Source organism: Macrosteles quadrilineatus, unplaced genomic scaffold (genome assembly GCF_028750875.1).
Source record: "Macrosteles quadrilineatus isolate MER2022 unplaced genomic scaffold, UCM_ALF_1.0 Scaffold_9__3_contigs__length_116548681, whole genome shotgun sequence".
Classification (NCBI taxonomy): Eukaryota; Metazoa; Arthropoda; class Insecta; order Hemiptera; family Cicadellidae; genus Macrosteles; species Macrosteles quadrilineatus.
The window spans coordinates 39,129,848-39,147,884 of record NW_026542602.1 but is presented as its reverse complement, the minus strand read 5'-3'; the positions used below and the strand labels follow the sequence as shown (position 1 = coordinate 39,147,884).

General features: G+C 34.5%; 2 protein-coding genes across 5 annotated transcripts in view; both read left to right on the top strand.

The window, feature by feature from the left end:
- The window catches only part of LOC129002193 (myocardin-related transcription factor B-like), a 170,453-nt gene extending 166,866 nt beyond the window's left edge, over nucleotides 1–3,587 (top strand). For all 4 annotated transcript variants that reach the window (XM_054429829.1, XM_054429827.1, XM_054429826.1 and 1 more), the window contains exon 13: nucleotides 159–3,587. In XM_054429829.1, the coding sequence (XP_054285804.1) occupies nucleotides 159–530 (372 nt within the window). In that variant the 3' untranslated portion in view covers nucleotides 531–3,587. The remainder of the gene's footprint in view (nucleotides 1–158) is intronic.
- A 2,307-nt stretch (nucleotides 3,588–5,894) lies between these two features.
- LOC129003339 (uncharacterized) overlaps nucleotides 5,895–18,037 on the top strand; it is a 29,811-nt gene continuing 17,668 nt past the window's right edge. Inside the window, exons 1-3 of the mRNA XM_054431631.1 lie at nucleotides 5,895–6,016; nucleotides 6,766–6,839; nucleotides 11,619–11,754. Coding sequence (XP_054287606.1) covers nucleotides 5,941–6,016; nucleotides 6,766–6,839; nucleotides 11,619–11,754 — 286 coding nt within the window. The 5' untranslated portion in view covers nucleotides 5,895–5,940. The remainder of the gene's footprint in view (nucleotides 6,017–6,765; nucleotides 6,840–11,618; nucleotides 11,755–18,037) is intronic.

Here is an 18,037-nt window from a genome sequence, read left to right as displayed (position 1 = left end):
ATAACGATCAACTGTATTTTCCTAAGGATCATCTCTTTTTCTTCTACTCACATTTCCAAATCAATTGGTCTTGCTTTTTCAATTACCTTTTTTTCCTAATGACCATGTGGATTATTCACCATGACCATGTCCAGTATTTTTATTCACTGATGTTACAGGAAGTGGATGACATCAAAGGCGTGAAGAGCCAGATTGTCGACGACGTTTTAGACATCCTCATCAAGAACGGAGAGTTGCCTCCGTCAGCTGCCCAGGACCCGTACCCTCCAGGACTAGACCTACGAGAGCTGGGGCTGGACATGGAACCTCTAGAGGGCATGGACCTTGGAGACAACCTGCCGTCGTCTGAACTGATGGACGTAGACACGGATTGGCTGGAGAATCTGATAGATCCTCCGTTATCGTCACCTTCCACCAGTCATCACCACGAGGAACTCTTGTCGGACCCCTTTGACGTCTTCAACACCTTGGACGACCCAGACTTCCGAATGCTGGACCTGGGCTGGGACCGAGTGGACTTTGCCACGTAACCGCCGAGACGGAGGCCGAGGCGGGAAAGCTATGGGTCTTAGAGTTAGGAAGTGTCATTTGAGAAAAAGTTTGATTCTTCTATCCTACCTTTACCATAAAATTGCCATAATGGTACCTAGACAAATTTCACAGTTGGTGATACCATTGACTTTATGATACTGAAGTAGACATCCCATCTATATGGACTTAGTGTATCCTATTTTTATTGAAAAAGATCATAAGTTGAGCACTCACTTAGTGTGTTAACTCAAGATTTTGTTTTCTGCATTCATTTTTGTTTTTGTGATAGTTGACGAGGCATAGAAGATTGTGTAGCTCACAATATGTCATCAAATCAGTTTCAATTGGTTAAAAGTTGGTGTAGTCAACAGAAATCAGTAATTAAATAACTAATTCAGCCCATTCTGTCGGTAGGTCAATTTAATTGCGTCCGTTTTTATTCTAAAATTGGTGACAAAATTAACATGGGGATGAAATGTCTAGTTTTGTGATAGACAGTAAGAGCGCTCGTTACATATGTTAAATAGTTTGAAGGTAGAGCAACTTTGAATTGTTATTTATCTCAACAAATTTTGTTTTTATTTGCTAAAGAATACATTAATAAAATGTTCTATGAAATTCTAAATGGACTCTGTGTAAATGTTTTGTGTAAATCGATCTAATAGTGTATTTAAAATCTGAAACCATTTGCGCCTTGTTATTTAGGATTTATAATATCTTAGAAATGAGCGATGATTATGGGAAAGCCACCATCAAACTACCCCCCCCCCCCCCAATTTCATAACATGGCATTTCATAATATGGTTGTGAGTTTGACAAAGAGTTATCACTGTAACAATTGTTTTTCTCAAATTAACAGTTTTTCATATATATAAATATATTTATTTTCTCTTAGAAGAGTTCCTTATCAAATTCTAGATAAATCACCTATGGAGTTTGTTATAATTATCTAAGTGTTCCTTAAAGGATTGAAAATGTAGTTTATCAAATTTACCTTTTAAAAAGATGGTTTCCTCCAATTAAAAATTGCTGGCTTATTTTTGGTTTATGTAATTAAATTATTCCTTTGTCAACAATATATCTTGAACAGCAAATTGTAACAAACTCTCTCTTTGTTTTTGTCAATTTGTTAATAACCTATTTTTGTACTTAATTTTATTTTATACCTTCAGATATTTCTAGTCAAGAATGCAAAATATTTTACTTGCTCTCAATATAGCGCTGGTAAAACCAAGTAGGTGACTACTAACTAGCCAATATTTAATCCCAATAAAACAGGATTGGCTATTTGTGTGGTGGAATTTACTAGTTAGAAATCAATACTTATGCAATGTTATTGCAGTTTGTTTTTAATGAGTCTGTTGATTTTATTTGATCTTCATATTTTTATATCCGAGTTGATTATTATTGTTTATTTTATACACAAATTAAAATGATTATGTTCTTTTTCTTGTTTATACCTGAAAAATTATTACCTATCCTTGTTATAATTATTTAAAAATTGTTTGGGTATTAGGTGATAGTAAGGAAATATGTAATTTTAAAAATCAATTTATACTTTTGATCAATTGTCAATATTGTTAATTTTTCTCACAAATGTCGTTTAGAACTGTGTTAGCCGACTCATAGCTTTCCCACGGTGTGAAGTGCCTTTGTGCCACGTTAGAGATTTGTGGTGTCCTTTTAAAGACTCTCTATAGAATTGTTACGTTTCAATCCTGTAAAATCGTGTATATATTTTACGCTTACAAGTAACTTATTATTGTCCCAAGTGGTCTTTTACATTGTATAGCGTCAGAGCTGTTTAGAAATAGTGAAATGATCCTAGCTTTAAAAGTGGTTAGAAATTCTACTTTGATTCTTTGCTGAATTTTTACCAAATCTTTGATAACCCTTGTGTTGAATTTTCGCCAAGGATTCATCAGCTCTCTGAACCAATGTTTTTGGTTTGAACTGTACTTATTCCAGTCCTCAGTAATGTGTTGTTTTATTTTAAGGTGTTGAACATTCTGTAACTAGTGTCTTAAAATTTTTGTTTATGTAATTATTTTGAATTTTTATAAAATAAAAATTTAATTTTGTATTTAATTAGAGATTGAAATTTGTAAAAAAATACACCAATAGTATATAGGTTTCAATCTTTTTATTTGATAAAATGTATATTTTTAGTTTTTCAATCCGATTTTGAGAGTAATTTAAAATTAAGTGATCTCAAAAGCAGCTTTTTTATTTTGAACATTTATCAAAGTCATAAGTAGATTCAGTTCTGTACTTACATAGAGTCTTCCCCGCAATGCTTATCGAGAGTTTGCATTGAGTTGTAATTGTAAGTTTTCTGTTTGTAAAAGACCAAATTTGCGATGCAAGATTATGTTTGTTGCGACCATCTTGTTAGCTATTAACATTCCAAAACTTATCTCTAAATCTATCAGTCTGAGAGTAAATTCTCGCCCCAATTTAAGACCACCTCTCCCTTTTTTATTTACTGCAATTTTAACTTTTATTTTGTTGAAAATTCTAAAAACATGTTTGCTACAGATTAGTTCAGGTCAAACATGAGATTTGCTTTTTGTAGTTACATATGTTTTTGTTTCTCAAAAAAATTATGATTAATTCACGTTTAACTTTTTTTGTCAGTTAAAAAACTCACCTAACCGATACCTTAAAAAGATTTATAATGATCCCTCTTCAAGCAATCAATGTATTTACAAAGAAAATGTGAACTTAGATTCTAAATTGAAAACAAAAATTTAACAATCTTTTGTGTTGTATATATTTTAAAATGCACTTTATAAGGAAGGGAAATTATGGTTTGGTCTATTGGCTGCACTGCCAACGCAACAGACTAGGGACCAGATCCAATGTACTGAAACCGCATAAGGGTACAGATTAGTTCCGCAGTTGGTACTACTGCTTTGGGCCAAATAGTTTAACTTTTCCGTTGTGTTATGATGCTTGGTTATAAAACCAATGTTAAAGTTTTATTAGCTGTACAGTATAAGAAGAATTGTAAAAAGTGTGGTTTGAATATTTGTAAATATACTACTTTGCCAATATGGATAGGTACAAGTCTAGTTATTTATCCTTGAAGACTCTTTTACTTGCACGTAGTATCCTGTATATTTTGATTGCTGAAAACTCTTAAAAGAATTAAATCAAGTTTGAAAAACACCAATGCGAAAAAGTTTTGCAAAAATTCTAGTAACTGTATTTGGCATTTTGGATTGCTAGCTGCAAAGAGATTTTTGGATTTCTATTTCCATACTAGCATCTCAAGAAGTTTGAACTGTCCATTTCCTTTAATATATACGATACAATCTGTCCACATTTAATGGACTTGTACTCTTGTACTCTCAATCGACGATAAACCACTCTCTCTCGATTTCATTGTACTCAATCAACATCAATAATGTTCTATAATAGATGATGTTTTGTTATCTCTGATAAACTCAGCATGACCATCTGTTGTCACCACACCATTCACTTTCCCGTTAACAGTTGCAACTCGTCAACTTAATGGAGCGAAAGATGAGTTCTATGGAATCCTGTAGAAATTACTCTCCATCAGTTTACTACATCTACGGAGGATCAGAACATAACATTTATGAAACCATTAAATTCCCCAAAATGGTTATATATGATGAAGTTCAGTCAGACAAGAAGCAACCGTTTCATGTACATCCCGACGTTGTAAATGGGTGTAAAGGAGAATTGATTGATGGTCAGAAAAGAAATTCTTTTAAGTGTGGAAAAGTGTTTGATTGTGATCAAGGTAAGAGCTACGATTGTGAAAAAGCTGTGCCTCTAGATATGCGTGGGGGATGTGAGTCTCATTTTGGCGACAAAGATATACAAGGTAAAAAGTCTTGTCTTCAATTGGTTAAAGATGCCCCAGTTGTGATGAAACTGTTCACATTTGTGCTGATAGTCATTATCATTCCTGTTTACATTTTGTGTTTTGAATTCAAATTTTCAATAGACCAGACAGTAATCACATTCACAACAGATAAACCAACTTTTGAAACTCCTTCGTTAACTTCAGAGAATTCTGGTTATAATTTTACGACTATAGAACAAAATACTTCTGATTACGAGGATAATACAGTAACTTCAGTTTCACAATATTCTACAGGTGATGTACCCTGCAACTGTTCAAGCGTCGATGGTATAACTACTAATCCAGGGGAAAATGTGACAAAACCAGCCATGGACCCAATTAGTCCATCTTCCTCAATCAATGGAACTTTTCTCTTTGACGATACTACATCAACGGAAGAAGTTTGGAGAATCGCAACATTAAATGAAGATCCAGTTTCTCAGGCTGAGGTTGGGGGAAGATCGTTGGAAATTGATTTCAGTACAGTTTCACCAGATGAAGTGTTGCCAGAATATGTTATCGGAGTGTTTTCAAAACTAGCCATTCGTACTAACACCTCAAAATTTGTAATTCAGATAATGGAAACTGTAATACACTTCAGTACACGTAATATTTCTAGGGACGATCCTGTAAAACTACTAAATGTTGTTTAAAGAATTTAAGACAAGTTCATGCTGATATCCTATATTGACAAAAAAGCTAAGGGAATTTTTTGGAAACGAGATGGCATATTTCTATGTGATTTGCTGATTTCCTTTCATTTATTTGTTTATTTCCACGACAAGCAGTTTACAAGTAAAAAAACTTGATACTTTAATTTAAAAGATGGTAAGATTTTTTATATGACTCCATGACATTATACAATATGCTTAAAATATTAAGATAGACATCAATAGATCAAAGACTCATTTTTAAATAAAACCCTGTATGAAGAAGCAGAATAATTATAATACACAGACTAAAGTATTAAAAATAGCCACTAATACATTGACTCATTTCAAAAACTACTTTATAATACTTCTATAATTTTTTTTTTTTAATTGTTTTTACCAATTTATATTTTAATTTTGAATGTTAAATTAGCACAAGTTTACAAATGTGTTTGGACAAGCATTAAAAATATTTGTTAACTCTTATTTTTATTAATTTACCTTTTCCAGTTCAAAAACATCCTGAATCCTCTAAATCCTCTCTTTCTGTAATATTTTTTACAAATATGATTTAATATAATAGTTCTGCAAGTTCAATAAACATTTAAAAATTTAAACTTCCAACCTAAAAAGTTAAATAATCCACGTGCATTATCTTAAAAACACTTTTCCTATTATACTTCAGCTTGGGCTTTCTCACTAGACCCTAATAGTCTTCAAAAAATTGTAATGCTACTCATAATTTAAAATGAACTGTCTAATTTCTTATCAGCCACCTTAACTCAGTCTATTGTAAATGTTCATTGTTAATGTTCACTCTTACTTATCTGATAGCACGAGATCTGATATGATGTCAGTCCAGTGCACCTCATCTGGCTACTCATGTTTGTTTTCAAATCATTTTTCTTCACCTTCACTTTTGTGCCCTTCATTTCCAGTCAAGATCAACATGCCCAAGGTCAGTATATGATTTTCAATTTTTTATAGTTATTATCTGCTGGTCTTGTGGGTCTAATATGTCCTAATTAATTATCATAACGAAAAACTAGAACTGAAAAATAACCTCAATAAGCACTCTACAGTATGTCAGTCTCGTTAAAATATGTTGAAAAAATATATCTTTGGGAAAAAACTGGCTACAACTGGTCTACTTACATGGATAGAATGTTCAAAGTCTGCTCCAGTATTTAATATCAATGCTTTTGCGTTACAGAATATATAAGGATAAAGTATGATATCTGATATCAAGACCTAGAATGGTAATAAACAGAAATTAAATTACAGAGTGAGGTATTTTCGTAGTATACACAACATGATATAACAATATACAAGTATGGATAATAATCTTTTTGTGGGCTTCTGTTTTCACCACAATTCAAGAACACTAATTTCTAATATTCCAAAAACATTCTTAGGAATTTTTTGTAAATAAAGTATTTTTAACAACCTTTTACACTAGTGTTTTAATAATAGTTTAAATACAGAAAGTACTAAATACAATTTTTTTTTCTACCTAAGGTACCAATAGGTTTTTTTTACCAAAATCAATAGAAGAGCAATAACAATAAACAATATTTCTTATGTGTGAAAATCACTATTTTCATGCAACATCTTGACCAGGATAAGTGTCTGGTTTTTAATTAAACACACAATAATAGTTAACAGATTTTGTAACCTTTTTGTTATTCAGTTTAGATTCATTTTCAGACATTGAAACATACAGAAACTACGGAGGATGCCTAGACTTACAAGATGCATTTGATGTTTTTTACTCTGAACCGGTAAGTTGCACTTGTTATTTTTGTCAACAAACCAACTTAAGTATTTTAAGTAGGCCTGACTATGCGTTTAAGGACTTGTGTGGTTCATAGTTGAGAATGCTGTTAGTGACTCTGATTTTAATTGTTTTTATATTTTGTAAGGTTTTGTGTTTCTTCGGCCAGATTGGACTCTTTTCCATTCCAGTATGCATGCTATACTGACAAAATTCAAAAAATGGGAAGAACCAGTTTTTACCCCTTAAAAGCCCACATAAACACCCGTTCCCAACGCCCGATCGTCCCCCACCATTATCACAAAGCTAAAAGTCATTCACCAATGCAATTTTGATCTCTTAAGCTAGATGCTAAACTTAATCCAACCTGGGTGTTCCATTTTCTCAGTGACAGTAGTAGTTAATATGTTAATAACATATGGTAATTGTTCAACATATGTTTTGTGTTATTGTTTGATATTTTGATTGAGTTTTTGTTAAAATAGAAATACACAACCTTTCATGATCTCAGTATAATTATTTAATAATTAATTTAATGACATGGTGCCGAAACCCATACGGAATAGAAATAAAAGGTATGCCTTTAAGGAAGATGATGATATCCATTCAAACCATACAGAAGACAAGGATAGTAATGTAAAACCACCAAAATGTCTTGTGGTTTCAAGTAAGTTACTCAGATGGCTCCTTCTTGGAAGAAATGGAAGCAACAGTGGAACTGGTACTACACAGCTTCTGGCCTTGATAGGAGATCAAATGCAGTACAGCTAGCATCATTTATGTCTAGTTTAGGCCCAGATGTTATAGATATATATAACAGTTTTGGTTTCATTGATGATGAAGATATTGAATTGGATGAAGTTGTTCAACGATTTGATAAGTTTTTTGTTAGTAAATCTAATGAAGTATTTGAGCGATTTTTGTTCAACAAAATCACCCAAGAAACCCATCAAAGTTTTGAAGATTTTTTTACAAAATTGGTTAACCAAGCTAATTCTTGTAATTTTGAGCAGCTAAAAAACAGTTTGATAAGAGATAGAATAGTAATAGGCATATCAGATTCTAGCTTAAAGGAAAAGTTACTTTCTACTGATAACCTTACCCTAGATGATGCGATTAGTAAGTGTAGGGCACATGAACAAGCTAAGAAACAACTAGCAGAAATATCCTCTGACAGCCCTAAAAATGTTAATGTCGTAAAGAGGGATGATTCCTTTTCTAGGCCTAAGTTACAAAATTCAGTCTTTGACTGTAAACGTTGTGGTTTACAACACTCTAGAGGCCAATGTCCAGCTTTTAATCGAACTTGCAATCAATGCTTGACTAAAGGTCATTTTGCTAAGATGTGTAAAACTCGAAAGAATCTCCTTAGTAAGAGTAAAAATACTGATGTTTTAGAGGTTGTAGAGAATGAAGATTCTGATTATCCGTTGCATGTTGATTGCATCTCTAACCCAGTCAAGAATCAAGATTGGACAGAACCCTTAAAATTGCCAAATAACAAAACTGTGCAGTTTAAATTAGATACTGGGGCTCAGTGCAATGTTATTTCCCAAGATTTGGCTCTAGCTTGTAATCTTAACATTGTACCTTCTGCTACTAAATGCCTTGTTTCTTTTAACAACCAAAAAACGCCAGTTTTGGGTGAAGCCATTTGTCCAGTTGTAACCAAAAAGTCTCATAAAGACACTGTCTTGTTTGTAATAGTTCCAAATGGGCATCAATCAATATTAGGAAGAGTATCATGTGAAACACTAGGGTTCGTCAAACGGATTGCTGGTATAGTTGATCAGTCTATAAGTGGCTTATATGATGGAATAGGATGTTTAAAGTCATTTGAGTATGACATTGATCTTGTGGAAAATCCTAGTTTCAAAATACACCCACCCAGGCGAATACCTCATCCAATACGTGACGCAGTGAAAGCAGAACTTGACCAAATGGTAAAAGACAAGATTATTATTCCAGTAAGTGAGCCTACTCCTTGTGTGTCTCCTATGGTCATAGTGCAACAAAGAGACAAAATACGTCTTTGCATTGACCCAACTGATCTAAACAAAAATGTAAAGCGTAGACATTACCCATTGGCTACATTAGAGGACATCGCAGCTAGATTGAATGGTTCTACTTTATTCACCATCCTAGACTGTAAAAAAGGGTTCTGGCAGATAAAAGTTACGAAGAGAACATCCAAACTACTAACCTTTTCAACACCTTGGGGGCGCTACTCTTGTTTACGCATGCCCTTTGGTTTGGTATCGGCCCCTGAAGTGTTCCAGTATATTATGTCAGACTTGCTCAAAGGAATTAAGAATGTAGAGTGTTCAATGGATGATATACTCATTCACAGTAACAATGAAAGAGATTTGCAAAAGATCACGAATGAAGTAATGACAAAGCTGAGTGAATCAGGACTTACACTTAACAAAGAAAAGTGTATATTTGCCAAACCGTTGGTGAAATTTCTTGGTCACATAGTTTCAGACCAAGGGTTACAAGCTGATCCTGACAAAGTAGCAGCCATTTCAAGAATGAAGGAACCCACATGTTTGTCTGAGCTTCAGAGATTTTTAGGTTGTATAACATACTTGTCAAAGTTTATACCAGATGTTTCGGTTGATACTCAACCTCTAAGAGTTCTCACTGAGAAAAATGTGGCCTGGTTCTGGGATACACCACAACGAGAAGCATTCAACAAGTTAAAGCAAAAACTGCAAAGAACTCCCGTGCTTCGTTACTATGACCCTAACTCTCCTGTGACTCTATCTGTGGATTCAAGCAGTTATGCAGTAGGTGCTGTTATGTTACAATCTGGGCAGCCCGTAGCTTATAATTCAAAAGCATTGACTCAATCGCAACAGAACTACAGTCAACTTGAAAAAGAGACATTCGCAATACTGACTGCTTGCAAAAGGTTTCATGAGTATGTATGGGGATGCAAGGAGTTGATTATTGAATCAGATCATAAGCCTTTAGAGGCTATCTTTAAGAAACCGTTGTCTGACGCTCCTCCCAGAATGCAAAGAATGTGTTTGGAAATATTACCGTATCGACCAAGAGTTGTCTATAAGAGGGGTTGTGAGCTTCATCTGGCTGACACCTTGAGTAGAGATTGCTACAATGACAACCAAGATGATGAACCTCACAACTTTGATATTCAGTTGATAATTCCTATGTCTTCTGATACAGTTTCTCGAATCAGAACTAGTGTTGGAAAATGCACAGAGCTTTCTAAATTGAAGGAAATGATCTTGAATGGATGGCCCGAAGAAAGAAGCACTGTTGACAAGGAATTAGTAAAATATTTCACTTTCCGAGAAGAACTAAGTTGCTATGATGGTCTTTTGTTTAAAGGAAGCCGTTTGATTATACCTGATGAAATGAAACTTGAAGTGTTACAGAATATTCACCGTCCTCACAAATGTGTTCAAAGTTCAATTAATACAGCACGTGACTATGTATATTGGATTAATATGGAAAAAGATATTGAACAATATGTAGCAAGGTGCAATGTATGCAGCAAATATCAACGAGATAAACCTCAAGATGTGATCCTTCAAGAAACAGTACCAGTGAGGCCATGGCAGTTCATCGGAGCTGATGTTTTTGAATGTGGAGGTAAAGACTTCTTAGTAGTTGCTGATAGTTACTCAGGATATTTTGAGTGTGAAAATCTTAGGAACAAAAGTAGCATCACTGTTATTACACACCTAAAAAAGTACTTTGCAACTCATGGTATTCCAGATGAACTAAGAACTGATGGAGGACCATGTTTTGCTTCTATGGAATTTACTAAATTCGTATCCGAATGGAAATTTAATCATAGAATTTCATCTCCTCATTTTCCAAGATCCAACGGGCTAGCGGAGAGGTATGTCCAAGAAGGAAAAAACTTAATTGTCAAGTGTCAAGAAGAACAGTCCGATATTTATCTTGCACTTCTTCATCACCGTAACACACCAAGAGGTAACCTAGGTTCCCCAGTTCAGCGGCTGATGAGTAGGAGGACAAAGACTCTACTTCCATCTACGACCAACCACCTTATTCCGATGGTCATAAAAAATGTTTCAAAACAGCTAGAAAAAATTAAAAGACGAGAGAAGCTATACGGTGATATGAGGAAGACAGAGCCTGATCAGTTTCAACTCGATGAACCAGTGCTTTTCAGATTCAAACCAAAGTGTTGGCTGAGAGCAAAGATTGTTCAAGTTGGTCCTGAACCTCGATCGTACAAAATCCAGACTGGTGATGGACGAGAATACCGAAGAAACTCATGGTTCCTAAGAAGAGACAAGTCATTCAGAATCTCCCATGATGTTAATAAAGGTCAATCGTCCAGGCCAGAATTACAAAACAATGACTCAGCTCCTGTTGTAAGACGAGGGGAAAGGATTAGAAGAAAACCAAATCATTTTGACTTGTGAAGGAGGGATGACAGTAGTAGTTAATATGTTAATAACATATGGTAATTGTTCAACATATGTTTTGTGTTATTGTTTGATATTTTGATTGAGTTTTTGTTAAAATAGAAATACACAACCTTTCATGATCTCAGTATAATTATTTAATAATTAATTTAATGACACTCAGGATCCAGGATTCGAGTTATGACTGGTGCGCTTGAACTTGAACCACCATAGGACAAAAATCCCATGCTCTTAAGTCTTAACAGTAGACAATAGCACCAGCTGTGTGAAAAATTAATTGATAACAAATTGTAATTGTGTGAATTGGCTCTGGCTGAAACACCTATTTCTGTTTACAACTGTAATACTTGTGTGCTCAGTGCAGGAGCATGCCGAAGGTTGAATATCTGATGAGACTGTTTCACTACCACTGTCCAAACATATCCAGCTACTTCAGGGAGATGGTGCAGCACAAGAGGCATGTGTTTATTGCAGTCGAAGGCACACACAGGGAAAGCAAGTACTTTCAACATATGACTAGTGTTTAGCTATAGTTTAGGAGGTTTTATTATCAAATTGTTTGTATACAATCAAAACAGATTCTGATGTGGATTTTACCATACAATGTGAATTCTAGTATTGTAGTATAGGTTGACTTGCATAAGGGCGGTCCCAGGGGGGGGGTCGTGACCCCCCCAAAATATTTTATGTATAGATAAACTATTATACCAGCCCAGATAGTAGAGAAAGCTTTCAGTTAGTTCATAATAAACTTTCAGAGGCAACCCAAGATGGTTGCAGCAACTATGCATTGCAAACATTTTCATTTGTAACACGTTTGCTGCAAGTATAAAAGTAACCCCATCTCAGACTTTCTGAAAAGTTTCGCCTTGTGTTTGAAGCAAGGTTGCAAAGAATACTTTTGAATCACTTGCAGGGAATGATTGCAGATGACCTGCAAAGATACCGTGCTGCAAACATACAATGAATGTTTTTATCAAGCTACCAAAGAATGCTTGTTAAACACTTGCAGGGAATGAATGCAGATTACTTGCAAAAATATCTTGCTGCAAACATGCACTAAATGTTTTTCTCGGGCTAGCAAAGAATGCTTGTAAAACACTTGCAAGTAATCTTTGTACATGACTTGCAAAGAGTACTTGCTGCAATTATGCTCTGGGTTTATTTCTCAGATTAGAAAATAATGTTTGTCAAATATTTACAGGGAATCCTTCTGCTTCGCATTTAAATGACATGTACGAAGATGACTTGCAATGATAATTTACTGTAAATATGCACTGAATATTGAATATAAATACGAAAAGAATGTTTGTTAAATAATTACAGGAAATCTTTGTAGCTGATTTGCTAACTGCTACCAATGTGCACTAAATCTTGTAACGGTGTCTTTTTATTATTATTTATTTATTATGTTATGTAGGCCTAATTCTTATTAATCTATTGAATTCTTATAATTTAACACTTAGCTTAATGCCGCTTCCTGCGTCGAAGCTCCGGTCGGACGACTCCCTTAGTCCCCTGGCGCTTCGTCGCGTCGCTACGTAGGTTACAGTACTTCGTCTTTACTCGATCTCCGTCGTTGAAGTTGTAGTCCAGTTCAGTCAATCACCTGTCGTTGTAGTTGTGGTCCAATTCAATCGGTCACCTGTATCACCGGTGTCATCATCTTGCTCCTCGATTTCCGTCGTTGTAGTCCAGTACAGTTCAGTCGACCTGTAGGCCTATCGCCATCTTGTTCCTCGGCTTCACGACTACCTTTACCACACCCTCGTAGTTGTCAAGACCGGTAGCAGTAATAAGACAAGTTGTGTTGAGTAATGAGTATTTATTGAGAAAATAGTTAGCACAGGGCAACACGTCACTAACTAGCCTGTCCTGATGATCCAAATTAAACTAACATCCAGTGACTAACTCTGTACACCCTCACTCAACACCAAGCTCCTCTCATCTGTCTTCTCCTTCTCTTAGGTCTTTAGTCTCTCACCCCATACGCTACTCCCCCGTACCCAGGCTTTGGACTCGTCCACTAGACGTTTTGCCCCGTAGAGTGCTGACCCCCAGTGGCCGAGTTTTGAATTAAGTCGCATAGTAGAGCGCGCTATCAGTCATTCATATAGTAAAGAGGTATTTTGATTTTTGATTCTAGTAAATAAGAAAAATCTGATCATACCCGTTACAATCTCATTGTTGAATTTAGCAAAGAATTATTCTTGTGAATGTATCAAATATCTTCAACCTTAGCTAAATTTAATCATCATAATTTTTTCTATAAATGTAATAGCAAAAATTTAGTTTTCAAAAGTTATTGACTAGTATCTTATTAATTATTTTATTATTATATTAATAGAAAAAATACATTTTACATAAGCCAAAATTTGTTTAAGACAGCAGAAAATAAGCATTCCTTTATCATAAAAAGTTTATTTAAGAATTCAAAAGCTATAATTTATTTTAAAAATAGTCTTAACAAGATAACATGTAGAATACAATTCTAAAACAGATAAAATTAATTAACGGAGGTTGAACTAAGAGTGTATACTTGGAGCTGTTTACTCTTAAAATACAATACAAGTTTGTATAAATATGGGTACTAAAATCGTTGGTTATTTGTTGTAGTAACCATTTTAGTAGTGTTTTTACTTGGTAGGCCACTATTTATAAGGACAGTCAAAGAACTAAAAACACATTACATTAAAAAGATTGTGTATAGAAAAACATAAAATGTAATATTGTAAAAAAAATGTACGGGTTTATTTAGGTTTTTTCAAAACACAGAGAAAATTTAACTGTGCTGAAGTTACAATTTTAAATTTGGTGCAATTTTGAAAAGTGGTCAACAAAATTTCTCTAACAAATAAAAACAATATTTCTTATAAATAAAATCTAAAAACTAAATATCATTGATTTCTTAAAAAGTCTTCTACACTGTAACAACAGCGTGACAAAAGAAGACTCTTAACCCCTTTGCCAAATTTGTCCACACTATTTTCCATCTTCAGGGGAGCGGGCAGTGCATTGAACGGTTAAATGCCAATGTAAAATAAATGATTTTCAAAAAAACGCACAGTTTTGTGCTTTGGAATGTCCAAATCGGACCGGCTTCTCAAACCATAGGAGATAGGGCGAGACTGATTTTGAAAAAGGTTGATATTTTTCTTAACAAATACGAGACAGTTTAAGATATAGATTGACGGAAAAGTAAGAATTTTATAGTTAGCAAAAAGTGTTTTACAGGAAAATCTACGTCGCTTCTTAAAAACTGTTCTGATAGCTTTCTTTTGTAGTTTAAAAACTCTTTTAGAATTTACACACTCATGTCCCCAAACTGCAACTGCATATGAAAGACAAGGAAAAACCAGTCCGTAGTAAGCCACCACTAGAACTTTAGAGTCCAAGAATGTTGCCAAATTTCTTAATAAGAATAGGCATTAGGCATAAGTTATATAATGTAATGTATGTCTATCTGCAGTCACGTTTTTGGGTACTTTCTTTCTAAAGGGAACATTCATGGTTATCGATGATTACGTTACGATTTATCGATATTTTGGGCTTCCTTTACTATCCATATTCCTTCGCTTCTGTTTCATTTATTCAAACGCATTTAAACTACGAATTGAGAACTGCCTATTTGGATTAAGAAATGAAACTATATTTCAAACTAACCCAACATACCAACTAAACAAATTTGCTGTAGGCTAAGTTTAAGTTACCAACTTAAATCAAACGGAATTTTGAAATTTTACAGCAAGTTTTGTTAAGCTAGGTTAGTTTAGAACAGTTTTATTCCAATATTTTTTTAATGTTTGTTGATACCGGACAATATTTTTTATCGTAGTCGTCTGCTGATATGTTTCAATTTGTCAATATCCATATATTATGGAATAAAAAAATCAATTTATCGAAAATAAATCATCGATTATAATGTACGTTCCCTTGAACAGTAGAGGACCAATTCTTTGTTTATAAACTACAGATATTTCACTAAATAATTTATAAATGGAAAAAAAATATGTAAAGAGAATAAATACTTGTAAGATGTAAAACTAAAAATGCATGACGCATGCAATATCTAATTTACAATTATCTTAAACTAAAAATAAATAACTATTGAACTTTTATTATTTATTGCATGCCCCCGTGTTTTTCGTAGTATCAGTATCAGTATCAGTGTCATCAGTATCAGTATCATCAGTATCAGTATCGTCAGTATCAGTATCATCAGTATCAGTATCAATATCAGTATCAGTATCACCGGCGCCGTGGGGAGGACGAGGCACGAACAGAGGAACGCACCCGCACCTACCAGCTGTGGCAGGAGGGCTGGGAACAGGAGACACGGGGACTCTGGACCAGGCGACTGATGTATCAAGTCCAACCTTGGGTGGATCGGCGGCACGGAGAGGTGGACTTCTACCTCACCCAATTTCTGGCGGGACACGGCTTTTTCCGGTCGTACCTGTTCAGGATGGGCAAAGCCGTGTCACCCGACTGCATATAATGCCCAGGCATTCTCGATGACGTGGAACATACATTTTTCCACTGCCAGCGCTGGGAAAGGCCCCGCTTGGAGGCTCAACAGTTAGTATAGGATGGACACGGTCATACCGATTATGACGGAGGGTGAGGACAATTGGACCTGTGTGTCACATTATATCCAGGGTATTCTCCGCGCCAAGAAGATCGACCTTGACCGGGATGCGGTGTAGGTCATTAAGAATCTAAATGCCAGAAAAGGTGCGAGCCCTGTAGAATCAGTATCATCAGTATCAGTATCAGGATCATCAGTATCAGTATCTTCAGGATCAGTATCAGTAACATTATCAGTATCAGTATCATCAGTTTCAGTATCATCTGTATCAGTATCATCAGTTTCAATATCAGTATCAGTATCATCAATTAGGATCGTCAGTATCAGTATCATCATTTTCAGTATCAGTATCATCATTTTCAGTATCAGTATCATCAGTTTCAGTATCAGTATCATCAGTTTCAGTATCAGTATCATCAGTTTCAGGATCAGTATCATCAGTTTCAGTATCATCAGTATCAGTATCATCAGTATCAGTATCGTCAGTATCAGTATCATCAGTTTCAGTATCATCAGTATCAGTATCATCAGTATCAGTATCATCAGTATCGGTATCATCAGTATCAGTATCATTATCAGTATCATCAGTATCAGTATCATTATCAGTATCATCAGTATCAGTATCATTATCAGTATCATCAGTATCAGTATCATTATCAGAATTATTATCAGTATCATCAGTATCAGTATCTGTATCAGTATCACTATCAGTATCAGTATCATCAGTATCAGTTTCAGTATATTCAGTATCAGTTTCAGTATCATCAGTATCAGAATCATCAGTATCAGTATCATCAGTATCAGTATAATCAGTATCAGTATCATCAGTATTAGCATCATCAGTGTCAGTATCATCAGTCTCAGTATCAGTATAAGTATCAGTATAAGTATCAGTATCATCAGTATCAGTATCATCAGTATCAGTATCAGTATCATCAGTATCAGTATCTTCAGTATCAGTATCAGTAACTTTATAAGTATCATTATCAGTATCAGTATCATCAGTTTCAGTATCATCTGTATCAGTATCATCAGTTTCAGTATCAGTATCAGTATCATCAATATAGTATCGTCAGTATCAGTATCATCAGTATCAGTATTATCAGTATCAGTATCATCAGTATCAGTATCAGTATAATCAATATCAGTATCATCGGTATTAGCATCATCAGTATCAGTATCATCAGTATCAGAATCAGTATCATCAGTATCAGTATCATCAGTATCAGTATCAGTATAAGTATCAGTATCATCAGTATCAGTATCATCAGTATCAGTATCAGTATCATCAGTATCAGTATCTTCAGTATCAGTATCAGTAACTTTATAAGTATCATTATCAGTATCAGTATCATCAGTTTCAGTATCATCTGTATCAGTATCATAAGTTTCAGTATCAGTATCAGTATCATCAATATAGTATCGTCAGTATCAGTATCATCAATATCAGTATCAGTATCATCATTTTCAGTATCAGTATCATCAGTTTCAGGATCAGTATCATCAGTTTCAGGATCAGTATCATCAGTATCAGTATCAGTATTATCAGTATCAGTATCGTCAGTATCAGTATCGTCAGTATCAGTATCATCAGTATCAGTATCAGCATTGTCAGTATCAGTATCAGTATCATCAGTATCAGTATCAGTGTCATCAGTATCAGTATCGTCAGTATCGTCAGTATCAGTATCATCGGTATCAGTATCATTATCAGTATCATCAGTATCAGTATCATTATCAGAATCAGTATCAGTATAAGTATCAGTATCATTAGTATCAGTATCATTATCGTCAGTATCAGTATCATCTGTATCAGTATCATCAGTATTAGCATCATCAGTATCAGTATCAGTATCAGTATCATCAGTATCAGTATCAGTATCATCAGTATCAGTATCAGTATCATCAGTATCAGTATCTTCAGTATCAGTATCAGTAACTTTATCAGTTTCAGTATCATCTGTATCAGTATCATAAGTTTCAGTATCAGTATCAGTATCATCAATATAGTATCGTCAGTATCAGTATCATCAATATCAGTATCAGTATCATCATTTTCAGTATCAGTATCATCAGTTTCAGGATCAGTATCATCAGTTTCAGGATCAGTATCATCAGTATCAGTATCAGTATTATCAGTATCAGTATCGTCAGTATCAGTATCGTCAGTATCAGTATCATCAGTATCAG